Genomic DNA, 18,826 nt, shown 5'->3' with positions numbered 1-18,826 from the left:
AAAAAGAAGCATACAAAAATTCATCTATGGAAACACCTTTGTGAAGTCTTCAAGGACAAAACCAAACATGTTGGGATACTGTGCACCTTCAGCTCAATCCACAGAGAATCTTCTTTAGAGCACAGTTTCAATTTGACATATATTTTTTGTGATTATTTGGTAATATCTCCCTCTTAAACTAGCCTGGAAGATCCTAGGCGGGTAGTAACTGGATCGTTCTTGTTCATTGTGTCTCAGCACCTGGCAGGGTGCAAACTGAGTATGTAAGTAGGCGTTCACGTTTTTTGAAATGACTAAGTGGCTGAACCACTTGTTTTTAAGACTGTTTTCTGTCTTCATACCACCCTGCTCGCATGAGTAGTAGTATCTGGTTGGGACGCTCAGAGACTGGGTGAAGTTATTCCCTGTTGTCTCCTCCTCCATCATCACTGCTTCATAGTAAATTGAGCATCTTTCATTGTTGCTGAGATGATACGTAGTAGCACAGATCCCCAATCTCCTTGCAGTACTTCTAATATGAATAGACAGTTTTTAATGTTTACTTATTTTTGAGAGAGAGCATGAGGGAGCACAAGCTGGGGAGGGACAGGGAGGGGGAACAGAGGATCCAAAGCAGGCCCTATGCTGATTGCAGAGAGCCCCATGTGGGGTTCGAACTCACAAACCGTGAGATCGTGATCTGAGCCCAAGTCAGACACTTAACTGACTGAGCCACCCAGATGTCCCTAAACATGATTTTTTTTTTTTTTTAACATTTATTTATTTTTGAGACAGAGAGAGACAGAGCATGAACAGGGGAGGGTCAGAGAGAGGGAGACACAGAATCGGAAGCAGGCTCCAGGCTCTGAGCTGTCAGCACAGAGCCCGACACGGGGCTCGAACACACGGACCGTGAGATCATGACCTGAGCCGAAGTCAGCTGCCTAACCGACTGAGCCACCCAGGCGCCCCAACATGAATATTTTTTAAAGCCACAAACTTTTTATGGATAGTTTACCAAAAATCCATACTTGAGACTAGCTTGATGCCAATCATTGTTGACTTTTCTGTTTATCCAGAAACTTTTAACATAGAAAAGGCCAACACAGGAACACATGCAGATACCTGTTTTCACACAAGTACACACTATATATCCTTGATTTTTTTTATAGTGTTGAACATCTTTGCACTTTGTCGCATATAGGGCTGTCATATTCTTTATCATACAGTGTATTCCATAATATAGATGTGGCTTAATTTAACCAATGTCTTACTAACGGATTTTTGGATAGTTTCTTGACTTTACCTTTAAAACAGTGCTGCAAAAAAGATACATATATCTTTATTTTCTACAAAGAATCCTAAATCTTTATTTATTAAAAAAAAGCTTTTTTTTATTTTTACTTATTTTGAGAGAGGGGGAGAGAGAATCCCAAGCAGGCTCCACACTGTCAGGGGCTTAGACTCATGAACTGTGAGATCATGACCTGAGCCAAAACTAAGAGTCAGTGGTTCAACCAACTGAGCCACCCAGGTTTCCCTCAATCTTTATTTTTGAAAATTCACTCTCCCAAATGACTTCAGTTGCAGAGGAAAAAATAAAGTAAACACTAATATTCATCGTTACCTTTACACCTAAGGAATTACTTCTCAAGCCTTCCCCTCCCCCCCATACACACATATATACATTCTTAACATTAGTGTCCTTTTTTTCCAGATAGTTGGTTGTTGTATGTGACAAATCAGTACAATTCCAAATATTGGCAAAAATGCGCCGTTTAATGAAATTGGTCAAAATGATTAGAACTCCATAAATTCCTGGCAAAGACACTGACAACAAGATTAGATCATACTTAAAGGAGAAAATCTCTACAAGGATGACGTGGTAGGGGCTTTGAAAGATTATGGTTTAGGAGCGCCTGGATGGCTGGATGGTTAAACATTCAACTCCTGATTTCGGCTCAGGTCATGATCTCGTGGTTCATGAGTTTGAGCCCTGTGTCAGGCTCTGTGCTGACAGTGTGGATCCTGCTTGGGATTCTCTCTTCCTCTCTCTCTGCCCCTTCCCTGCTCGTGCTCTCTCTCAAAATAAATAAGATTAAAAAAAAAGAATAAGTAGGGGCGCCTGGGTGGCGCAGTCGGTTAAGCGTCCGACTTCAGCCAGGTCACGATCTCGCGGTCCGTGAGTTCGAGCCCCGCGTCAGGCTCTGGGCTGATGGCTCGGAGCCTGGAGCCTGTTTCCAATTCTGTGTGTCTCCCTCTCTCTCTGCCCCTCCCCCGTTCATGCTCTGTCTCTCTCTGTCCCAAAAATAAATAAAAACGTTGAAAAAAAAAATTAAAAAAAAAAAAAAAAAAGAATAAGTAGAGGATTATGGTTTAAATATCAGAGCTTTAGTAATAGTCCTTGTGAATAATTATGATACTTTAAATTATTTTTTGTATAAAGGACAAATTTTGTACTTTTTCTTTACAATTGTGATATGAAACTCAAAAGTGAAACAAAAGACCTCTATCTTCCTCTGTAGGAAAGAGAACTCCATGGAGGGGCCCCTTGGTGGCTCAGTCGGTTAAGCGTCTGACTTCAGCTCAGGTCATGATCTCATGGTTCATGAGTTCAAGCCCCGTGTCAGGCTCTGTGCTGACAGCTCAGAGCCTGGAGTCCGCTTCCGTTTCTGTGTCTCCCTCTCTCTCTGCCCCAACCCTGCTCATGCTCATGCTGTCTGTCTCTTAGAAATAAATAAATGTTAAAAAAAATTTTTTGTACGTAAAAAAGGAAAGAGAAGTCCCTGGAAATAAATGAAAGCATTGTCATCTTGCTCAATATTTTGTCTTTATTTACTGTGTTTAAGTATAGGCCCTCAGTAAATGTTCACTGATTGAATTCTTACTTTTTTTAATTTTGCCACCAAATTGCACCCCAGAATTATAACATCTTTTATTCTTTGGTCTTGATACTCATTTTCACAATTTTCTGTGTCAAGTTTTGAAAACAAAGCCCTACATAAATTATTTTTTCTTCATGAAATTTTAGTTATTTTAACTGGATTCACATAGATGTACTTCTTCCATTTTTAGCTGTTCTTGGATGATGGGAACCTTCTATGTATCTGTAGATTATATTCTTTGAAGTATAGTAGCTGAGTCAAATAATAGTTCCTATAAAAGATCAGTACTGCAAAAAAAAAAAAAAGTCAACAGTTTACAATTTAATTAGGATTTGGAGTGAATGTTTCTTTTCAAACATTGTACACGTTTTTGTACTTAAAAAATCCTTGGTTTTAATTTAAAACTGGTGAACTATGTAGACTGTATAAAGGTCTGCTTACTGAATAAGTTTGCATTTTGTGGAGTGTTGAAGAAGAGTAAAATTAATTTTTCAAATAGAATGTAGTTTTTTAATGGGTATAATATCAAAACAAAGCATAGTATACCTTAAATTCTTTAATTTCTTTTTGCATATCCATTGTTTGCCCCTGTCTTTTAAGTATGCATGAAAAATGTACCATTAGTAGTTTTACTTGAAGACTTAACATTTATCCAAACCAGTTTATTTTTTGTTTTAAATACTTTTTTATAAGAATAATATTCACATTTCAAATAAGACATGTAGCTGCTTATGCTTTAACAAAGCTATTAAATGAGATTGCAGCTTTGACTGAGGTTTCATGATTGAAGGATTCTTCCTACCTTTATTTTGCTACTTGAAAGCAAAATAAGTTTTAAACCCTAAGACTCTAGGGAGCATATATATTTCCATCAGATTAATAACCACCGGCAGTCATTTTTGAAGCAGTGTTAGCATGTTAGTGTAACAATGGAAAGATAAACCTAGAATAAAACCAAAGGTCTTTGAGAAAGACCAGTGTTCAGCAGGCACACTGTACTGACCCGAATCTGGGAACTTTTCAGAATCTTTGGAGGCTAGAAGGATGGAAACTACTGACAGGGTTTTTATTTTCTGGTGTGATCCTAAAAATACAGTTTGCACTCATCTAATATAATCATTTCTAACTTTAAATGTAGATTGACAGTATGTCAGTGTGATCACACTGGGTTGTGTCTTCCAGACCCACTTTTATACATGGAAATACTTTTTGCATAACAGCCCTTTTGGGGTTTACTTTAACCAATAATTTAGGCTCATGCTCTTCTTTTTCAGCCCTGATGCTCTGATGATGTCAGGGGCAGAGCAGAACCCTCAGGAGGGAGGCAGGGTTGACACAGTGTTCCAGCGGGAGGCTAGGTTGGAACACTGCATCAGGTAAGCGTAAAACTACGCCCCTGCCTCCGCAAGATACAGTCTTAAAGACTAACTTCTGTGGGTGGGCGTGAAGCTCTTGGTTGGCATTTATAGGGAGCCAGGTGGAAGGAGGTGCGGTTCACTTACAGACCTAGTGCTTCTCAGTCTCATGACTGTTAGTTTCTAGAACATAGGTAATTTGTTCTTTTTCTACTACCATTTGTTGTTCTATGTAGGAGGCGATGTGTGATTTTGCTAATTTATTCTAGAAATAAATTTTGGATTTCTAGGACAGTGAGTTTTCACACTTTTTAGTCTTAGGACCCCTTTACATTCTTAAAAATTATTGTGGACCACAAAAGAGTTTATGCGGACGAGATCTATCGGTAATTACCTATTCAACAAAATAGTTACCCTTTTAGAAATTAAAACTGATAGATTTTATGCTTTATTTTAAAATAACAATAGAACACCTTTTACGTATTAACAGATATTTTTAGGAAAACAACCGTATTCCCCAAAATAAAAAAAATTATAAAAAGGATGGCATTGTTTTACATCTTTGCAAACCTCTTTAATATCTGGTTTAATAGAAGACAGCTAGATTCTCATATTTGCTTTTGCATTCAGTCTGTTGGATATGTTACGTTGTTGGAAATGTGTCAGAAATTGGCAAACTAAAGGCTGAGGACCAAACAGTCTGCTGTCTCTGTGTAGTCCACAAGCACAATGGGGTGGTGGTGGTTTTTTTAATCGAGGTGCGGGGGGGGGGGGGGGGCAGTATTTCATGATACATGAAATTTATATGAAATTAAAATTTTACTTCCGCAAATGAAATTTTATTGGACTACAAACCAACCTCATTCCTTCACACATTATTTCTGGCTGCTTTTGCACTGCAATAGTTGCATGTTTGCAGCAGAGACCATATAGGCCGTCTGCAAAGCCTAAAATATATACTGTCTGGCCTTTGTAGAAAAAGGTTGCCAGTCTCTAATACATGAAGAAAACGTGGCCTCAGTAGTAAAAGGGAGGACTATTTTCAGATAATTACAGATGTTCTTTGGTACTACTCCAAAACTCAACAGATGGTAATTTCTTAAAGGTTAATTGAGAGCCGAAACCATATAGATGAATTGTTTGTACTGTTACATCAAAATCCATAGGTTTGCCTTGCACTTTGAATACACTTTGAGCGAATCTTTTACCCCACGCGTGATTTTGTAACTTAGCGCATTGATTACTTGTAAAACATCAGTTTACTGAGTTATACAGACCTTTCAAACATTGGGACATTTTATTATAAAATGTTCAAAAAGCGTATATGTTAACATAACCTATCTTATCAAAGAAGCATTGTGAAGTTCTTGAGAGTCTGGGCATGGATACACATTTTCCAAAATTCTTATTTTTTGCTTGAAAGCTCAAACTTTGTCATTTGTAACAAATACTGAAGACAGTTGGTTTTCCTGGAAGTGGCAGGCTCACTTAATTCATTTTTGAGAAAATGCCTGCCCCATATCCAAGTCTGAATAATTATAGTTTATCAGCTATTCTTTCAAGGAAAATGGTGTTCCATGACAAAAGTGGCCTGTTCAGCTGACAACTGAGTCATACAAGTACTTTTCCTTGACACCACTGCAATCCTGGATATGAAGTAGAGTGCTTTGTATACGTTTCCCTTTTTTTTTTTTTTTCTTTTTTTGCCATGCAGAGTATTGAGACGTGTTTTCAGGGTTGAGGTTTCATAAAAATAATTTTTAGTGTGATAATTGTGAGTGTTCTTCGGTGAAGTTGTCATGCTTGTTTATTTTAACTGGAATGTGTGGGGTGAAGGATATAATGACTAATATATTTTCGTGCCACTGCCTCGATTTTTGCTTATTGATAAGCCAGCAGTTCTACCCACCATTGCTTTTGCTTCATTGTTGTAGGTGCCATCACAGGAAAAAGCATTATTATCATTACAAAAACCATTTTGACTTTTCAGAGCCCGTAAAAAGTCCCGGGGATCCCCAGGGGTCCATGGACCACAGTTTGAGAATTGGTACTCGAGGAAAATAACTATTAGAATAATTATGAAGTACAATTATTTGGGTGGCTAACATTTCACTTCTCGGCCTCAAGAGGCTGGACCCAAGGCAGTTTTGTACCAGTGAACCAAAGAGGTTCCCAGAATCTACCCTAAATTGTAACTGCCCTGAAGTGGGGGTAGGGTGCAGTCTGATCCTAAATTTATAAGTAGAAGACTGAGACAGGAGAACAGAAGTCTGGAAAGCTAAACCAGGGCCCCAGTTTGCCCTGAGATGACATTTCAAACCTCACTGATACAGTCTGACTTTAGATAGATAGGTTCTTTTGAAAATTAATCATTCTGTAGTTAAGACTATTCTAATTCTGCTTTTCTCCATATGAATACCTGCTTTGGGGTATCTCTGACGTTGCTTCATTCACCATCCTCATTTCACTTAGAGCGAACAGTCAAATTTATAGCCATTATCTTCCTTTCCTTAACTTCCTTTCCCTTGGTAATCATAGGGGGAAAAGTCCATAATTTTCGTTCACACTGAGAACTACAATGGATTTATTATAAATAATGTTTTCATTAGTCGTTCTCTGAGAGCTTTGAGCCTTCATAGAATATTATAGGAGGCATTGGTTCTACGCCACTCGGACACGTTTATTGACAAAGGGACGAGATTAAGAAAAAAGTAGCAACTATTCTTGATCTTAGAAAACAAAAGTTTATCAAAATATCATGCTGGACTGCAAATTAGGACTTAAAGAAGTTATGTCAGGGTACGCGAATGGCAAATTTGAGATAGCCATGGAACAGAAATGGGGCAAAGAGAAATTCTGAGAACTTTTTCAAAATGTCAACAGGTAATTTTTGTTTTAGGAAAGTAACAGTAAAGAAGAATGAATTTAAATGGAGAACCTGAAAGTAACTCAAAAAATATTTGAGTGCCTGCTATGTATTAGGTCCTCTGTTAGGCCCTAAAATATAAAGGATTTGCTTATGAATAGGTTGAAAGGTAAAAACCTTTATATTGCTAAGTTATATGGCCATCTATTAGGAATTTGAAGTACAGTGCTAAGTTAATGGCAGATGTCTTTCTGATGGAGAAACTCAGGTGCTGTTTTATTCAACTTGCCCATGGTCAAACAGTGAGATGGTGACAGATTTTAGAATCATATTTTTGTTATAGGTTCTCAATAGATTAAGTAGTCCCATTAACTTGGCAATGAATCTGATTTTCAGGCTGGGATTATATTCAAAACCATGTAAAATTTGGGAAAATTGGATTCAGAGTTTAGTTGCCGCTGAAATTCCTTCTGTTTTTACATTGGAATGTAATTACATTGTAATGTAATTATACATTGTAATGATAAAAGTTGGCTTATTGACCTTGCTTTTTGCCCAAGCCTGGGGCCTTTCCTTTCCTTTTGCTGTCTGCCTTGCCAATATATGCTGCTTTTTGGTAACGGGGAGGTTTGCAGAGAAAATGTGAGTGAATGAGTTCCAAATCAGCAGTTTCCAAATTATATTCCAAGGGAATTTGGAAGGATTTTGTTTGATAAAAATGGTTTGTGTTTGGGAAAAACTGGTTAAATAAAGTTTATTTGTTCAAGGACATTACAAGTCTTTGATACACAGGAGTGCATGGGGATGTTCAACAGGGAGTTATAGTATCACCACATTTATTTGAACAGGAAGCCTAATTTTTTAAAGCACCTTAATGATTAGTCTTCCATGAAATATACTCTGGGAACTGGTGTGAGATTATTAGAAAATGATTCAAAATAAACCATAAGAGACTCTGAAATAGAGAACAAACTGAGAGTTGCTCAAGGGGTATTGGTGGGGGGTGGGCTAAATGGGTGATAGGCATTAAGGGGGGCTCTGGTTGAGATGAGCACTGGGTGTTATAAGTAAGTGATGAATCACTAAATTCTATTCCTGAAATCATTATTACACCATATGTTAACCAACTTGGATTTAAATAAAAAAAGACATCTAGTCAAGTAAGATAAATAAAATAAAATTAAAATTAAATGAAATAAAATAAATTATTCAGAGCATGTGCCTATTGCATTTGTTGTTATGTGTAACACTCTTTTTTTCTATTTGTGCCTGACTCGATTTTATTTTCATGGAAAGCTATGGTTCCGAGTAGACAATACATAGCATTAATAAGTATTGCCTGATTATTTGATTTTTAAAGTGTTTTTTGGGGGGAGCATAAGGAAAGGAAATTCAGTTTATAAATTACTGCTTTTGAAAATCTTCTGTTCGATTTTCTTTTATAAGTAAATATTCCTAAACTAAAATGTATTGTTTATAGAGAATTTCTCTGTTTTTCAATTGCAGACGTTGGGGATCAGCCAGGTGAGGTAGGTTATTCAGGCTCTCCTGCAGAAGCACCTCCAAGCAAGTCGCCGTCAATGCCGTCACTAAACCAGACTTGGCCTGAGTTGAATCAGAGCAGTGAGGTTAGCAGATCTTCCCTTTTCTTTTACTAACATTAACTATTTTAAGGTAAGAAGTTCCAGACAGAGTAATTTCAGCAGATAGCTCTGTCAGTATGCATGCATGAGAGAACATACCCGATATGACTGTGATAAAGGTTTATAATGACGTGACTGAGCTTTTCCAAGTATTTTTCATAATAAATACTATCGTTTGGTTCCCAGCACTTATTCCTGCTAAAGCCTTGTGAGTTAGATGGGGCAGACACATGAAGTTAACAAAGGGGTGGATATCTTGGCCCACGTATCTCATAGCCAGAGAGGGTCTGGAGCTAAGATTTAAACACAGATCCTTGACATTCAGTCAGCTGTGCCCACCGTATCACACTGTCTTCTCATTTCCTGTAAGCAAGGTATGTGATAATATATTCCGTATCTCAGCATTGGAAGCGAGTGTGAGAAGTCACTCTCCAGCTTTCCACATGAAGAAAGCATTTTCTACAACCCAAGCTATTTATAATAATTTAGTTCTATGCTATACAAAATGGAACGATTTAACTACTAAATACAGTGGCTAAAAGATAAATCGTGCCAGACCAAGCACAGCATGCAAAACAGAATTTGAGACCAAGTACACTGCCTCCCCCCATTACTTGAGCTCCTCTATAGAAAACAATAGAAATAGGGCCACTCTGATTAGAAAAAAAAAAAAGCCCAGAGGCCCTCCCATAGGGCCACTCCGATTAGAAAAAGAGAAGGCCCGAGGTCCCCCCACTCTGCTAAACCTTAATGCTGCATAAAACTCCTAGGAAACCACTGGCGCAGTCTGTGAGAGCAGCTTTCTTTGTGAACAAGTACTTTTTTTCTTCTGGTTTTTAATATCACTTTTATAGTGCTACAAACCTAGAAGTTTGTTGTTTCAGGAAAAATTCTAAGCTTTCTATGTTTTCCATGTATTTTAAAGGCTGAAAAACACTAGATGGAAGGGACACTAGTTAATTTTACATAGTTGGAAAGCAGAGAAGGAACTGGCAAGTTTTAAGTACTTGCAGCTGCTTTATGACATAATCACAGATATGTGTCTGAGACCTTGTAACATACATTTATCATAAAATAACCATCTAAGTCCTTGTTAGAGGGAGGAAGTAAGGCTTAAAAGAATTTACTGGTAGGAAAAAAAATTTACTAGTAGGCTTTGTAGAAAGTATGGTCAGTTTTCTTGAAATCACTAATTTTTGCTACATTTATTCATTTGTCATTTTTAAAAGCACTATCAGATTAAAGGAATATTTATATTCCATTGATATCAGTTCATAAATAAAAGCAGCTCATTCTAAATCAACTCAGTTCTAAAGCCCATCTTCGTTCTCAGTAAAATTGCATGTGATCATTAAAGACGAGGAATGGAGTCCCTTCCAAATTCTGATTTCAGTAGTTGCATTTTCCCTTCAATATTCCTAACAAGTTTCATTTTGTAGTATTTGCTACCATGTTCATGAGTGTCACAATTTTTTTTAACTACATGTGAAAAATCAGAATGTTACTAAAACTAACATTGATTTTGAGACATTTTAATAGTATTTATAAAAAGGATATATACTTAGGGTATGGAATTTAAATTATATTTTAATTTTCTACCACAAAGCACTAACACTCTTTCAGCAAATACTCAGCACCTGCAAACACGGACGGGGCACTGATTAACACTAATAATGGCACCTCACATTTGTCGAGCATCAATTTTGCTGTGCCAGCTCTGTCCAAAAAGCTCTCACATGTGTTAACTCCTGACAGCTTCGTCACAACCTTGTGATACAGGTATTATTAGCCTCATGTTACAGATGGTGAAACTGAAGCACAGAGAGGTTCAATAACTCGCCTAAGGTCATACAGGATGACTAGGAATCAACTAGGATTCCAGCAGTCTGGTTCCAGAGCATGCTTTTAGCCATTATACTAACGTAAAGATCTGGGTGTTTCTCTGCTCTCCAGGTAGCTTACATATAACCTTAAAAAACCCAAGTAAAACTTCATGCCACCAGATAAGATAGGTAATGCCTTTTTTTTTTTTTTTTTTTTGGCAAAAGTCTTCTGCATCTAAACTTTTCTCCATAGATAATTAGGATTTTAAAAATTTCTTCTCTACCCCTGCAACAATAATTATTGAAGAAACTGATTATATTGACATCACTGAAGTGATGTCCGTGACAAAAGTGAATTGTTGTGGGTTTTCTTTATTCAAGAATCATTTTGAATGCATTAGTATTTCTATCTTAATTTTTATGAAAAAACTTATCTAGAGGGAGAGTTGTTGAATGGTTTATATTATCTATTTTTGTAGATAATTTTCATCAGCGTATTTGCTAATCTTTACTTTCTACATGTCTTCTCAAATTGAATATCACTATTTTAAATAGTAAGTCGAACTTTGAAGCATAAAAATGTATACTTTTCCACACTGAATTATAGAAAGGATTTTGGCTAATAGAGTAGGGTGTGTCTGTGTGTAAACATTTGTGTGTATATATTGTACATGTGTAGATGTTTTTCCTTCTTCAGAGAATAACCGATAATTCTGAATCCAATTTTAATGCAATTTTGATATAAAATTCTTAGCTATTTTATTACTAAGATCTCCCAAACAAATGGAATTTACTAAAATTAACGTATGATCACTCCACCTGTTTTAAGAGGTATGCTATTTGTGTACCTCTTTTAGAGAGTAGTATTTCATATCAAAATATGTCTTCTATACATAACACAAACTCAGATGCTTGATTTGCTCTCATTGTGGCCGCATTCTGATTTTTCTAGCATGGGGTGGGGGGCGGTGCCTGATGGGCAGTTCTGTCTTGTGGTCTGGCATGGCCCTGTTCGTAGTGCTGATGGCAGGGGTTGACTTGCTACAGATTGACATAAGCTCAAACATATATTAATTCCAGAAATCTTTTCATTTTACCTCAATTATATTTTATTAAATATCTCTGCATACGGATAAAATATGTGCACGTACATAATAGAATCATCTTTCAGGGGTCGCACTGGCAAGTCACAGTGACTTGCTTTGTTTTGACCAAAACTTTGGTACACAGGATTCATTTAGCATCACCAAATCAATACATTAACGTTAGAATTTTGAAAGAAGGATTTGAAGTAATACTTGCTCTAGTCAAGACCAACCCCTTCACATTTTAACTTTGTTGTCATTTATATCACTTAGATTCTCTTCCTACAGGGTGTTTTGAGTTTTAATTCTGTGACACTTTGAATCTCTCCCGTTGAGATTGCAATAAATTGTTATTCTACGTTGGAATGTGAAGCTGCCCGCCTTAACATTTTAAGATGACCCAGCATAGAGAAGTATAAAATGTTTATGGAAACACAGCAATTACGGAATTTTGTCAGGCCTTTGAAACACAACTTGCAGTGCAACCTCTGAATTACTTTGCTAAATCTTCTCCAGTGATCTTTGACTCCATCTTTCTCATCATGCTGACTTGTCTCTCCTCTGTCTGTTCAGCAGTGGGAGACATTTAGTGAACGCTCTTCAAGCTCACAAACTCTGACCCAATTTGATTCTAACATTGCACCAGCTGATCCTGTAAGTCAATCACTTAGCTTGCTTGTTTGAAATTAATTTTATTAACCCAAATTTCCATTCATTATGGTTTTTAGCTGATATGCATGATTGAGTGGAGTGCTTAGAGGGAAATGGTGGCAGGCTTTTCAATTTTTGTGTGCTTAATGGTGGAAAGAACTTTTTTTTTTTTTATCATTCTCTGTATTTTCTAGTTATTTTGATGACAGAAAACTGTACGTTTTTACAATCTGGTATATGTGTCTAAGGAAGTATTTTGTGAAAATTGGTTTAGCTGACCTTGTTTTCATTTGCTAATTAAGTGTATGTTCTAGTAAACATATACTGTGTATCTCAGTGAGTGACACTTAGTAATACTGTTTTATTTGTATGCTTACACATCATGTAATATGTACTATGTATGTAAATATGCAGTGTCCTCTTTTATTTTAATAGTCCAGATGATATGGCTTTGGCTTAATTAGTATGTTGAGTTCTGTTATACAGAATCAAGCTCAGCAAAAGAATACAGAGTTGTTGGTCACAGATTCCCATTGTGCAAGAGAGCCTCCGTCTTGTCTTCCTGTGGCTCACTGTGTTGCTTTGAAAATGCTACAAAGTTCACATCTCAGATTTAAAAAATAAATTCTATCCCCATAGAATTAATTTCATATATGCCCAACTTGTCCCTCAAATTATTTGAAAACTTCAAAACCATAGCTATTAACCATTCTTCTCACTGTTCACTCCTCCTTTTCCTTTTATTTTTTCTCTTAAAGAGAAGGACATGCTAATAAGCACCTTTCAAAAAGAAAAGAGGAAGTAAGTAGGAAGGAAGGGAAGAAGAGAGTAAAGGTAGGATTTTTTTTTTTTAAATGAGTTGAGTGGAAAGATACCGAAAAAGTGACAAGGCATTCTTTTTAGATGTTTCTGATCAAAGACAGCCATTAGTTTTTAATTAAATATAGAAATAACCTTATTTAATGTGGATCTAGAAGAAATGGCATTTAAAGATAGTAGTACATCTTAGTAGTTTAAATGAATGGATCTTTCGTGTGCTTCATAATTTTAAAAAATTTGTATCTGTGAAATAGTGAGGATGCTGTTATATTGAAAACAGATAACTTATGGAAGTGTTTTAAGTGTCTGTTTCATAGTTCATTAACTATGTAGATCATCTGCCTTTTGCTTCTCTTACTGCTGTTTTGAGGGCATTAGTCTTCAGTTTTGATCTGAAAATTAAGGAGGAATAAAAAAACAAAATATAATTTCTGCTGCTTATTAGGGCCGTAATTAAGGTCTTTTGGGAAGTGACAGGTGCTATGAGCTGAAAGACAGTTTACCTTCGCTCTAAGATTTATTTCTCCATATTGTTCTTGTCTCCTACTTAGTCAAGTTATTTTTATTTAAAATACTTAATGGAAGTCCTTTTTTGAGAAGGCAAGTTTGATGTAGCAATAAAGAAATGCTCTGTTTTATTCTCTAACCCTTAAGAGAGGTGAAAATAATCATGGTATGACGATTTTTTGTCAGGCCAGGAAAGAACATTATGTATAAAAATATAAAACTCAGAGGCAAAATAAATTGAGTCATGACTGGCAGGAAATGCCAGGAAATATTTGATTTCATAATATTGATGTTCTTGTAACCTTTTGGAAAAAAATACCCAAATTTATGAATTCTGGCTCTAGTGTTGAAAATGATATGGCTCCACACTTTATTTTTTTTATCTTCAGTGTGGCAGGAGGTTCTAGGAAATTGTTAATTGCTATTTTTAACTTGAATTTAGATCTCTAAACTTGATAAAGTTGGCAGTCTTAACTGTTTATAATCTGGTACCTAGAAATATCTTTTCTCTGTTACGGTGCTAAACTTAAATCTAAACTTTGTTCCCCAACTAGTAATCTCACTTTAAACCTGGCATTAGGAAAATGCCCTGCTCCCATCGAGGATCTAATAAGTTCTTACCCTTCGCTCAATGCTTATCTGGCGTACTGTCTTCTACAGAACACAGCCTATACCCACAATCCCAAATGATCCTTTGCAAGGCTTCAATAAATAATTACAAATGCGTAAATAAGGTCCACACGGATTAGAAGAGAGTCGCCTAAGAGAAAAATACCACTGCAGTTCTAGTATGCATTTACATACCTTACAGTGTTGGAAACATTTAATGGAATGGTTTTTAAAAGCTAAAAATTATAATTAGCCATTTGCTCAACAAGGTGAACGTCTGTGAAAAGCCCCACACTTCTCTGTAGCACGTAGAGACATCTATATCACACAGTACAGTGACCCCACATGCACACCGAGATGGGTAATTTTTAGGCTCCCAGAATTGTGATGAAATTGAGTTTCTGATAGCTCATTTCCAGAAACTTGATTGCTTTTGTTGAACTACTTTATCATTAATAGCCTCTGGTAGAATCTGCTTCTGCTACTAAATTCTAGACTGATGAGAAGTGTAATGCTCTAGTCTTTGCCATGATGTATGCCCGATCTCGAGTGCCGCCGAACTTCTGAGTAATTCAGGGTATAAAAAGGAAGTGTAGTTTGCTTACAGATTATGCCCAGCCAACTCACCTGGTTTGGTGGGGCCCCCTTCTAAGTGCCTCTGATGCTCCCTAGGGATGTAAAATGTCACACACACACAAACACAAATTCCAGTCTTAAGTAGACCACAGCTTAATCATTATAAGTGGATGGTTATAATACAGCTGATTGTGATAATTATCATATATAGTCGTGAGCAGGATTGTGGGCAGAATACTGTGAGCTCACTCAACCCAGTGTATTTGGGCAAGTTTTCACAAAAGAGGTTATGTTTGTATGCTGAGGTTTGAGTGAAACTCTGAATTGGCAGGAGTGGACAAGGGCATCCCAAGCAGAGAGAATATCACAAGCAGATCTGGTAAGTGGCAAGAGTATAGGGTAGACGTGTGGTTGGCGATTCGAATGATGGGGCTAAGGGTTGAAACCAGACTGGGAAGAACTTTGTGTGCTAGACCAGGGATCTGAACTTAATCTCCTAGACATGAGGAGCCAGCCGGGAGTGCCGTGACAAGATGAGGTGAGAAAGGCAGTTAGGGAAGATCACTCAGGCAGGAAACAATGTGAAGGATCAATGGGAACAAGAGAGAGCAAGCTGGTAAGTGACACAGAAGTGGAAAGTAGGCAGACTGGCTTCAGACAGGATAATGGGATTTAAGGCAAGTGGAAACTACAGATAAATGAGCATAATATATTTAAAATGTGTACATGAAATCAGATGTCCAAATATATGACACAAATGTGCCATAAGTGATTAGGAATGAGTTTCCTAGAGGTGATGAGGTGATTTGAGTAGGTGGAAGAAACTGGGCAGAGCCTGCTAGTCAGTCTTCCTACTTTTTTCTCTGTAAATCTGGGGATGCTAATTTGGAGCAGAGAAGGTGTTACTTTGGCATCTTGTGGCTCAGGACTCAGAAGCCTGTAGGCGTTCATGGTTCTTGATTTGGATGTGGAAATGCTCAGAGGCAAAGCTCTCTGTCTTGCTGCAAGTCTCAATCACAAGCGAAGCTTCTGACACATACGGCAGTTGGAGGTTAGGCCTGTCATCTGTGTAAAGCCCTGCGAGGAGCCGCCTTGTCCTGCAGCGGGTACAGCCGTTGCGGGCTCCCAGCAACCGGTGGTTGCATGACTGAAGTATGTGACCCAGAATTGATTTGCTGGCACAGAAACTTAACAGAAATTATTTGGAGGATGAATAGAACATTCATGATTTTCTTTTCTTGGGATCATTATCGCGACTTCCATGGAGTATACTGGAAGTATATAAAAAGACTACTTAATCGTTCCAACTGTTACGAGTTCTATGTATCTGATTTTATACACACGCAGAATATATATTAGATGAATATTATGAGTTAAAACATCTAAGAAGGTTTTTTTGCTTGTTTTTTCCTAGTTTGGGGTTTGGAGTTAAGAACTTATCTCACGAACTATCATTTTTTTCTCCTTTGACCTTGCCTTACGGGGTTAAATTCTGATTCTCATGGCATTTATTTCTGCCACGAACATTGCGAGTTAAGAAAGTAGTATTTATCCCCTAAAGCCGTGTTTTTTATAACCGTAAATACAACAAAGAACATCTTATGTGTATTGTTAACATATTTCCCTGAGAATGACTCTTTATTATATGAGAAGTCTAAACTTGTATCCACATATGTATTCATATTTATAACTGTGATTTTAGAGTTGTAGAGGAAATGTTCGAACTTTGTCCAGAGCCTTGGTGGTATGGGGGCAGAAAATTGCTACGAATGGGTGTGTCAGTACAATTGCAACAAAAAATTCATTTGTCATAATTTGGTTGGATGTAGAGATTGCGAGAGTAAGCCAGGGAGACCTGTCAAACAAGAGACAGTGTCATGGAACTGAACTTTGTCTAGCAGAGACTTCGTGTCGCCTGCTACTCTCAACCAAAAATGGTGTCTGACTTAAACCGAAAAGTCCTGATCCTTCACACTGAATCATAAACATAACTCATAACTAGATATCTGAAATTTCAGGATCTCAAGTTTAGTCTTTAGTAGGAGCACACACAAAATAGGAACTGACTCTTCATAGAAGGAACTGAGCCCCCTAGCAGTAGTGGTCAGTTGCTATTCAGCCAAATGCTTGATCCCATTCTGGTCCCTCCCCTGTGGGTCTCAGCTGCCAGAGCCAGGTCTACCTCGTACCCAGGTGCACCTTTCTCCTTCTCTTCTCTTTCCAAGAGGCTTGTCTCCATCCTCTCTTCTTACTTTGCTCTTTTCGTTCTTTTCTGAAGTCTGTTTGGCCAGTTTCCTTACTCCTTTAACTACACTTGCCACTCACGAAGGGATTTCAGATGTATTACAGTCATGAAGAGGTTTAAGAAAAATGTGAAAATGTTGAGAGTAGGAGTCTTATTCCTCTTAAAAAACGCATGCCTTTGTGGAAGTTTTTTAAACAGTTCTGTAGAACTAATCTGTAGAAAGTACATGTCGTGCCTACTGTTAAAATATAGCAAGGATTATTACCTTTGTTTTGTATAGGAAGAAGTAAGTGTCCATTTTTTTTTCAGCAGTTTAGTGGAAGAGTTCAATCTGTTAAGTGTTTGGGTTCTCACAAAATAGTTGTTCACTTTAACCTCAAAGGTTCAAATTCGTATAATTTCATGAGATCGTCTCACACTCTGCCTTCGATTATTGTCTTCAGTGGTAGTTTCATGGATCTTCTTTTCACTCAAACCTTAACCACTCAAGCTAAAGTGTATTTTTTGTCAAAGAAACCAGAATGTTAGGCACGCAGAGTGAACTGGACTTTTTCGCTAGAATTCTGAAACGTTCCATTAAGAAATTAATTTTCGCGCTTGCCTTCGCATGAATGAGAAAGTCTGTCCACCAGTTTTTAAAGTGTCGTCAATTTTTACCGTTTCGTGGTGTCGGCGTGGCACTTGTGATGTAAAGTCTGTGTTTCCCGTGTGCCTGCAGGACACCGCTATCGTGCATCCGGTTCCCATCCGCATGACTCCGAGCAAGATCCACATGCAGGAGATGGAGCTGAAAAGAACCGGCAGCGGTGAGAGGGCTGCTGCCTGCTGCCGGGCCGGGCTCCGGTTGGCGGTTAGCGGCAACTAAACGCACAGTTCCTCTTCGGGGGTTCACGTCTAGTTCATCATTGTCTGTTTTTTAACATAGTCCTTTCTGCAAGCATGCATATACGTGCGGGCGTGTGTGTGCTTTTCATCTTGTGTCAGTTGAGTTTATATTACAAAGTCTTAAAGGAAGGACTCTTGGCAAATGTGGCGTTCCAACACCCGTGGGTTTTTATGATAACTGGTGTGAATTCACATTTTAAGTGTGTTGGGATTTTAACCAAAGAGGTTTACAGTTAAAATAAATTTTAGCTTTAAAATTGTATGTTTTGCTTGAACTCTTGAAGTTTCTCCTTACTTTAAATTTTTTGTTTTTTTGTTTTTTTTTTTATTTTTATTTTTTTTTAATTTTTTTTTTTTCAATGTTTTTTATTTATTTTTGGGACAGAGAGAGACAAAGCATGAACGGGGGAGGGGCAGAGAGAGAGGGAGACACAGAATCGGAAACAGGCTCCAGGCTCCGAGCCATCAGCCCAGAGCCTGACGCGGGGCTCGAACTCACGGACCGGACTGCACCGCGAGATCGTGACCTGGCTGAAGTCGGACGCTTAACCGACTGCGCCACCCAGGCGCCCCTTAAATTTTTTGTTTTTAACGTTTATTCATTTTTGAGAGACAGAGACAGAGCATGAGCGGGGGAGGGGCAGGGAGACACAGAATCCCGAAGCAGGCTCCAGGCTCCGAGCTGTCAGCACAGAGCCCGATGTGGGGCTCAAACTCACGAACTGCGAGATCATGACCTGAGCCGAAGTCGGACGCTCAACCGACTGAGCTACCCAGGCGCCCCTCTCCTTACTTTAGATTAAATGTTTTAGTTAGGGCTTCTCAGAGGTATATTTATTTTGTATATAAATCAGCATTATAAATTACCTTTTTTTTTTTTTTTTTTTTTTTTTTTTTT

General features: G+C 37.7%; 1 protein-coding gene across 7 annotated transcripts in view; it reads left to right on the top strand.

Moving 5' to 3' along the window:
* REPS1 (RALBP1 associated Eps domain containing 1) overlaps positions 1-18,826 on the top strand; it is an 86,016-nt gene that overhangs the window by 53,677 nt on the left and 13,513 nt on the right. For 4 of the 7 annotated variants that reach the window (XM_049654448.1, XM_049654447.1, XM_049654452.1 and 1 more), the window contains exons 9-11: positions 8,592-8,713; positions 12,210-12,290; positions 17,762-17,849. In XM_049654448.1, the coding sequence (XP_049510405.1) occupies positions 8,592-8,713; positions 12,210-12,290; positions 17,762-17,849 (291 nt within the window). The remainder of the gene's footprint in view (positions 1-8,591; positions 8,714-12,209; positions 12,291-17,761; positions 17,850-18,826) is intronic. The other 3 variants (XM_049654451.1, XM_049654450.1, XM_049654449.1) reach the window with 2 other exon arrangements.

The sequence above is a fragment of the Panthera uncia genome (assembly GCF_023721935.1).
Source record: "Panthera uncia isolate 11264 chromosome B2 unlocalized genomic scaffold, Puncia_PCG_1.0 HiC_scaffold_24, whole genome shotgun sequence".
Taxonomy (NCBI): domain Eukaryota; kingdom Metazoa; phylum Chordata; class Mammalia; order Carnivora; family Felidae; genus Panthera; species Panthera uncia.
This window is presented reverse-complemented; position numbering and strand designations above follow the sequence as displayed.